General features: G+C 38.4%; 1 protein-coding gene across 1 annotated transcript in view; it reads right to left on the bottom strand.

Annotated features, from left to right (window-relative positions):
- Window positions 1-361: 361 nt before the first annotated feature.
- Galntl6 (polypeptide N-acetylgalactosaminyltransferase like 6) overlaps window positions 362-8,361 on the bottom strand; it is a 1,222,499-nt gene continuing 1,214,499 nt past the window's right edge. The window contains exon 12 of the mRNA XM_055597863.1: window positions 362-1,036. Within this exon, the coding sequence (XP_055453838.1) occupies window positions 869-1,036 (168 nt within the window). The 3' untranslated portion in view covers window positions 362-868. The remainder of the gene's footprint in view (window positions 1,037-8,361) is intronic.

Below are 8,361 nucleotides of genomic sequence, written 5' to 3'. Positions count from 1 at the left end.
TTTTTTTTTATTTAAAAATAATAGAAAAGTAAAAATAGATTTCCTAGGGAAATTTCTTTCCTGACTCATGTGTGTATGTTTGTGTGTATTATTTTGTTGCTTCTGTGAGATCTTTCTTTGGAGTAACTGTGTAGCATAAGGTTTTTGTTTGTTTGTTTGCTTTTTGTTTTTAATTGGATTTATCCAAGGACACTGAATTAGAACTTTAGCTGATCGGTGGAAAACGAACTCTTATGAACCATGACAGATAATATAGGCCCTGAAAAGAGAATGGCAAATGTAAATGAGAGCATGTAATGTAAGTTTTAGATGCCATGTATCCTTGTTTAAAGAGAAGACAAAAGAAAATAGAACAATGGTATGAGCACTCTGAAATCATCTGCAGCACTTTAAAGGGTTAAACCTGCTTAACCCATTCTCAGAGAATGGCACCAAAGAGTAGAGCTCACCCCTTAAGCTAGTTCTAGCGCTGTGGTAGCCTCAGGTTTCCAGAGCAGTCATGCGCTCTGCCTCCACCCCCCTCCCACCCAATTTATAGGATCCATTCATAGCTACTCACTACTGCAGGATTTGACCTGAGAAAGGCTAGGATTGATTAACTCAGCAGTTGTGGTGAAAGTCCCTAAATAATCTTTACCCTTGGCCAGCAAGGGAACTGCTAGTCTCGGTTCTCAGAAGCAGCTGGTGAGGTTCTCAGCCAAGTCCTTCACGTGTAGGAACTTCTCCTGGATAGCCTACGTTGATGTGGCATTTACACATCTTTCAAGCAGGCTCCCTGGATCTAGGAAATGTTATTCCTGACTCCTTTGACCCAGATGCCTGTGACAACACAGTTCTCAATCTGTAGGTAATCACTCTTCTTTCCTTTCTAGGAGCTGTCATGGTGGCTATTTTTTTCTAAAATAGTCATGTTGATATGTTCAAAAATCCATTGCTGAGTCTCAGACAGAGGGTCACATCTGGCCATGAAAATCTTCTTCTCTGCGGGGTTGCAGTCCATACAGCTGTTGCTCACAGAATGAAATAATGTTCTGTCCTAGATGGATTAGAAAGAAAAGGCTGATATAATACATAGTGAATGCCAAAAGCATATGCATGTAAAATATTTGTTTATATTTGAGTATATACTCAGAGTCTAATTAACCCAGCTCCCAAATCAAAGATTATCAGAATTCAAAGGATTCATAACTCCTAAGACAACTTGAGACAAAAAAAATTCATTTATCCATTTTTTTTAAAGGGGAATTCACTCATTTCTTGTTTTGTAGTGAGTATTTTGCTGCTGTTTAACTGCTGACTAGTTTAAAGGGCTTCTAGCCATTTGGATAATATATGACATGTATACACACACACACACACACACACACACACACACACACACACTGTAACTGAGTGCACAAAAAATTAATAACACACAACTACAAGAATGAAATTTTCCATATCTCACACTGATTGTCTATTGCAAAGGACAAAAGAAATTCATGTTGAAATGGCAGGTGCTCAGCTGTTGTCTTTGGAACATGAAATGAGGGGGAGGGGACAAGCGACACCTGTCCCCACAATAGCTGAGAGTAAAAGGTCAGATTTGTTGGTGCTTAAGAGTCAGTGTTTTCAACCCCTCCAACCTAAAACCAATGGGTGCTGCAGGTAAGATAACGTGGTTCTGATGACTTTTTGTAAAATGGAGGCGGTCTCATGTTCTTAACAGCCAATCAATCAATCAATCAATCAATCAATCAATCAGCAATAGCCTAAGTACTTGAGAAGGTTCACAGCTCAGTGGATAAAAGGTGCTCACTTCAAGGGCACAAGGTGGAAGTCCTGAGCAAGCTCATTTTCCGAACACACCCCTTTTTATTGTGCACCTAGGAAGAGAAGGTGAAGCTGAAAGGGAAAGGCCCTCCCTTAGTTAACACTCACTCATACTGTGTTTATGATTTTTCAAAGAGTGTTGATAATTTGAGAAAAAGGTCCCCGAATCACCATGTAAATTTTAGCATCAATTCATGGTTATATTAGTTAGTGTTTTGGGGTTCTGGTTGTTTTGGTTGCTTTTCTTCAAGGGAAATGTACAGTGCTTTTAGAATTAAGAGTTTCTTAGCCACCCTTTGTAAACATTTATGGGTTCCTGGATTTTAACACTCAGTCAAGCCAATATTTAATGTACTTGAAGGATCCGGATATTTGTATGAAGGGAAAGGAGAAATAAGGAAGGAGAAAGGCAATGCGTGGCAATTTAAATGCGTTTCTATTTTTAGTGTAAACAGAGGACTGTTCCTATCACAAAGGTTTTTTTTTTTTTTTTTTTATTCTACTCTTTAAAGCCAAAGTTTGCTATGGGTTTTGCTTTCTGAACTTGAATTCAGAAGTCTCCTGAGGCCTTTTTACAATTATTTTCAACTAACTCCTCTGCAGTTTGACCCTAGGGGAAGGTTCTGGGACACTGTCCTCCTTTGTGGGTCTGATGACACATTCAAGGAAGATGGAGCTGCGCTCAGCTCCTCATCACAACCTTCAAGGCTTCATGGGCTCCAGACATACTGATTCCCCCACAGTCATTGTGACTCCTTGGGCAGTGCTTTCCTTCCTTGTCTTTTCTTTTTCCCTCTGGCATTTCCCATCATCCTTCACCCTCAATTTCCAGCAGCTTAGCTACATGGATCTAATATTTTTTAATTAAGTTTTCAAACAACTTTTGTGGTTTCACTTTTTATATAGTGCTGGAAATCAAACCCATTCAAATTGTAGGCATTCTAGGCAAGTGTTCTACCACTGAATCATATTTCAAATCCCTTCAGGTAGCATCCTTCAATGTTTTACATTTATTGAGTGTGGAGTATGTATGTGTGTGCATGCCACAGTGTAGGTACGAAGGTCAGAGGACAATGGGTAGGATTCAGTTTTCTCCTTCCACCATGTGGCTCCCAGGGATGAAACTCAAGCTGTCAAGTTTAAGGGCAAGCACCTTTACTCACTGAGCCTTTTCATGGTCCCCCTCAAAGACTATTCTTAAACTATAACTTTCAGGAAAATCCTGTATGACTTGCTAAATTCTAACTTACTCTGCTCCATGACCAAGAGCCTCCTTCCAGTCTTTAATACCTCATTTCCTCCTATTGCCTTTACTAATAGCTCAGGCAGAGCCCCAGACACCTGAGTTTTCCCTTTAAAATACCATGCATTTCCATGAAACTTAAATTCAATAATAAAAAAAAGAGCATTCTCTGATTTTTATCCGACTCTGTGCATGTGTACCAGCATGTAGAAAAAAACCAAACCAGATTTCCTAGGCACCCTGTTTTTCTGAACATTCATTTATGAGTCATAAGTTGATCATAGTTTCCAAACCCCTCATGGAAACCCATGTTCTGACAAATACAGGTGTACTGATAGGTACAGCCAGGCAGGACATACACATTTACTGGGGCCAGAACAATCCAAACAATCCAGAATATGTTTTTTTTGTTGTTGGTTTTTTTTTTTTTTTTTTTTTTTTTTTTTTTTTTTTTTGGTGTGTGTGCTTGTACCTTGTGTCCTTATAGGAGACAACTATATGAAAACTGGTATGCTTTGTATCTATCTACACCAGGGAAGCTGATGTAAAATTAAAGGTGGAAATTGACATATCCCAAAGTCTTTCTCTGTCATAAAATTGAATGAGCACTTTGTTTGAAAGTTAATCCGTGACAGAGATGAATGGCGGGTGTTAGTGTTCCTAATATCCAGTTGACCAGGTGCTTGTTCTCTGGCTACAGACTGAACTCAGTTCACCCTTCAGCCTTGTCTTTGGAGTGCCCAGAAAGGCCACAGAGATGAAACTTCTGGGAACACTTTCAACCTTCAACACAGTGTACCTTTGTCGCTTTTGACCTTGGGGGCAACATAGTTGCTGTCTGTAAGTTTCTACCAGGCCAGGCTCTTGGGTTACTAAATGTCTTTATCAATACATTTGCTAACTGAAATTAAGTCAGTGGAGTGAGTAATCTTCCTCTGAATATGTCTTTTTTTTACCGTGACAACCCTCTTCTCCTTTTCCTTCATCTCATCAGTCATGGCTGTTAACAAAACAGTTTTTTGTTTCTTTTTCCCTTCATGGAATAGACTTGTGGGTACTTTGGAAAGTGGGATGCTCCATGACAATCTTCTGTCAGTGATGATTGATGTTCTGTGTCTGCTTTGTTTGATCCTGACAAAAGGCAAGGCATAACCCTGGCTCTTAATGGCTCCTTTACTTCACCTTGTCTAAGAAAACTAGAAATCATGGAAAAGGTGATGCCTAAGGGTTACTGAACTGCCCTTCAGGATCATTTCCGGGTGCCAGGCAATCAGTGCATGCAAATGAGCATGAGTGGGACTTTTTGGGTAGTTCACTGAAAGCCACACTGCTTCAAAGCTGGCCACAGACCTGACAGGCATCTGTTTGATACCTTGTGTGTTTCCACATCTGTACTACACTGCACTTTATTAACTTCCAGATTTACAGCGTCTGAAATTTAAAAGAATAAGTGAGCTGCACCAAACATTCCAGCCAGGGCTTGGGGTCAAGAAAGAACCAAACGACAAAGACACAAAGGCAGTAAGATAGACACAAAGGCAGTAAAGATAGACACAAAGGCAGTAAGATAGAAGTGCACAAATCAGTGGAAGTGCTTGCACCACAGGAAGTACATGCATCACAAAATAGATTCCTGGAACACACTATGACACAGTTGGAGGGTCCGTGCAGTCCTGGGAAAAGGCCTGAGTGCACTTCCTGTACAGCCACTTGCTTGCTGTCTGCCTTTGGAGAAGGTACTAAATTCTATAAACTGTAGCTCACTTACTTGGGAATGTACGTAACATACCCAAGTTTGTCATGGGAGGATAAAATGTAGAATTGCTGGCTCCGTGTCCCACATATGAGTAACTGTGTAATAGCTTCCCCTTCCCCTAATTTATTTTTAGTCAGAAAGCATTCCTAGCTCTAAAAATCAGAATGTACTAACCATCTGGTCTGAGACCAGCTAGCTATTCAACACCAAAGTTTAGCTTCTGAATCCTGGCAAACAGAACTTGAACTTGACTCAGTCAGTTATCTACATTGTACAATAATACCTCCTATTTTAAGCAAAAGGCAACAAAGGGGATCTAGGGCAATTGCATCTGTTGTTTGGGTAACAACCAAATCAGAGTTTTGGCTGATCTGTGTCTTTAAGCTTGAGATATTACTATCCTTTCAGGTTTTGAGCTTTCTAGAACAGAGAACAATCAGATACACAGTCTTTTGAATATATTATTCAGACAAGGTACTGAGTTTAACAGATATTTATAAAGTGCCCTTTATATTTTGGTTAATGTTAGGAAAGTGGTATGCACAGGAAGATAACCTAAGTTGTGTCCTCTAATTCAACAAATGAAGAGATCAACAGGTACATAATAAGTGAAGTAAAAAAAAGTCAGAGAAATGTAATAATGAAATAATGTATTTATGCATTTGATTAATTTAAAAAATTAATAGGAAGATTCTGTTTGCCAGGTACTCCTCTATCTATGTATTGATCTATGTATGTATGTATGTATGTATGTATGTATGTATGTATGTATGTATGTACGTATGTATCTATCTATCATCTATATCTATCTATTACCTATATATCAATCATTTATTTACCTATCTATCAATCATGTGTTTATCTATCTAACCTATCATCTATTTATCATCTATCTAATCTATCATCTATCTACCTATACATAAATCATCTATCATCCATCTGCCTGTCTGTCTATCTATCTATCTATCTATCTATCTATCTATCTATCTATCTATCTATCTATCTCACAGTTTATTTCTATCTTGTGGCAGATACTTAGGTGATTCTATCTTTTGCTTATTGTGAATAGGGCCATAATATGGTGGTATGCTCACTTAAAACCCTTTGGGTGTATAACTGGAGTAATACAGCTAGCTTAGTAGTTTTGTTTTTAGTTTGACAAGGCACCTCCACATGTGTTTCGACAGCAGACGGGCTAATTTGCATCCCTACAAACAGTATTAAGTTGTTACCCTTGTCCTCACCAGTGATTGTTTTCCTGATGGGATCAGAGAGACTTTCAATGCAGTTCTGCTTTGCATTTCTCTGGTGACTAAGGATCATCATTTATAAACATTGTCTTGTACATTTATTGGGATTTTGTACTTTGAGAGAATCTGCTCAATTAATTTGCTTGTTTGGTATTTGTCTATTTGTTCTCCTGGATTTTTACTTCTTGAGTTCTTCATATTTTCTAGATATTAATCTCTTATACATGAATAGCTAGCAGATTTTCTCTCACTCTTTCACTCTGTAGAATGTCTCTTTACACTGATAACTGCCTTTTTTTCCAACTGTGTAGAAGCTTTTTAATTTGATGCAACCCATCTGTCAGTTCTTGTTATTTTGTCCTAGCTATTGGAGTCCTGTTCAGAAAACCATTGCCTATACCTAAATTGTCAAGTGTTTTTCCTATACCCTGGTCTAAGCATTGCAAAGTTTCAGGTCTTATGTTACATAAAGTCTTAAATTCTAAATGTAAGGTAGGAGCATAGACAATAAACAATGAAAATAATAAATATGATATTACCTGAAAATGGGGGAAATCAGGAGGACCTGAGTTCACAAAGGTGGGGCCAGAAGGAAAGAGAATTAGCTATGCGAGTGCCTGAGTGAAGCAGTTTCCATAGGGAGAAAAGGGTCAGTGCAGAGTTACTAAGAATGCCTTCATGGGTCAATAGTCTAAGGAAACCAGACGATAGAGGGGATGGTCGAGATGATGAAGTGCTAGCTATAACAATTCATGGTAACCAGAAAGTCTTTGGCATCACCAGAACACAGGGCTTCAGATAGTTATATCTTAGAGGTAAGCAATGGCCTATAATTCATGTCTACTACCTATACATGAATCATTTATCATCTAGCTGCCTATCTATCTATCTATCTATCTATCTATCTATCTATCTATCTATCTATCTAAAGACACTTGGGTGCAATTCTCTGATTCTTCATGTAGGTACTGGGGAGCAGTCACTGGAGGATTTGTACATAGGATACCACGGAGGAAGGCATTGGATTCCATTATGACTGAACAGATGAAGGCTACAGCAAGAATCCAAGTTTGAGCTATACAGGAGCAAGCTGGGGGAAACCAGGCCATGATCTGAGGGTTATTTGAGGAATCTGAGAAGTTAAATGCACATAATGTTATCATGAATGGGATATGGGGGCTGTGGTAGATGGAGGAGGTGAGCAACCAAAATAAAAACAATACTGAACTGGGAAAATAAAAGATGAATTGGACGAGGAGTGGGAATGATAACGGTTTCTGTTTTAGACATATTAAGTTGTACATGTCTGTAGGATATCATCCAGGTGTCCATATCCAATAAGCATTTGGTTAGACAAGATGTCAGGGTATGTCAGTGTAGTTTATCTATATAAAAAAGAGGCAATTCGTGAGTTGAATAAATTTGCATGTGATTTAGAACTTGAATGTTAGAACAACATATGTTGCAAGTGAATTCTTTTATAAGAGAGAACTCCTTCATAGTCAATGTCTCTGGGGTCTGATATGGAGGGACTGAAAGCTTTACAGTGTGAATTTTTAATTCAGATATGGTGTGAATTTTTAATTCAGGTTTGTCCGTGGCAATGGCTTTTTGATGGTCATTTATTATGTCAGTGATTCATTTCCTTTTAGTCTGTAAAGTGAGTTCAGTAGAAAGGAGGAAGGGAAACCTTTCAAGGTTGTGGAGAAAAACAAGATTGACACATGACCTCCCTTTGAATTCTTGAAGGGAGAGAGATCAGTTTTTAGTTTTACTGTTGGCTTCTGAGAAAACACACATAACTTCTATACAGATATAAAAGTGACAAGAGCCATATTGTTTACCATGTTCTATGTTTTCTTTAGCAAGTCAGATGTCTCTCTGGAGAAAGCTGTTCTCGTGCATTATTGCTTAGTTTGGCCTATCATAAGTGATGTCTCTGGCTGCTCTTAGTGTATGCGAGAGAGTGATGGCTAGAGCTGACTCTCAGCGGGTTCTTTCCTGCTCATACTGTATTCACTGTGCCTTGCTCAGTGATGTGCAGGGCATATGCTCAGCTCCTCTCAGAGCATCCAGAAAATTCCCATGTGTTGGACCCCTGCTCTTCAGTGTGCATTCACTGTCTTCCTGTTTGGTTAAATTCTTAACATGACCTACATTTTCCTGTACAAATATGGCACCACACAGATATAAGTAGAAAACCAAGATCTTGGCTACCTCAGGGTTGGGATAAATAAATTATATATATATTTTATATATATATATATATATATATATATATATATATATATATATATATA

This window comes from Psammomys obesus, unplaced genomic scaffold, assembly GCF_907164565.1.
Source record: "Psammomys obesus unplaced genomic scaffold, mPsaObe1.curated_primary_1811, whole genome shotgun sequence".
NCBI classification, from domain to species: domain Eukaryota; kingdom Metazoa; phylum Chordata; class Mammalia; order Rodentia; family Muridae; genus Psammomys; species Psammomys obesus.
Note: the sequence above shows the minus strand (reverse complement) of the source record. Positions and strands in the feature narration are given on the sequence as shown.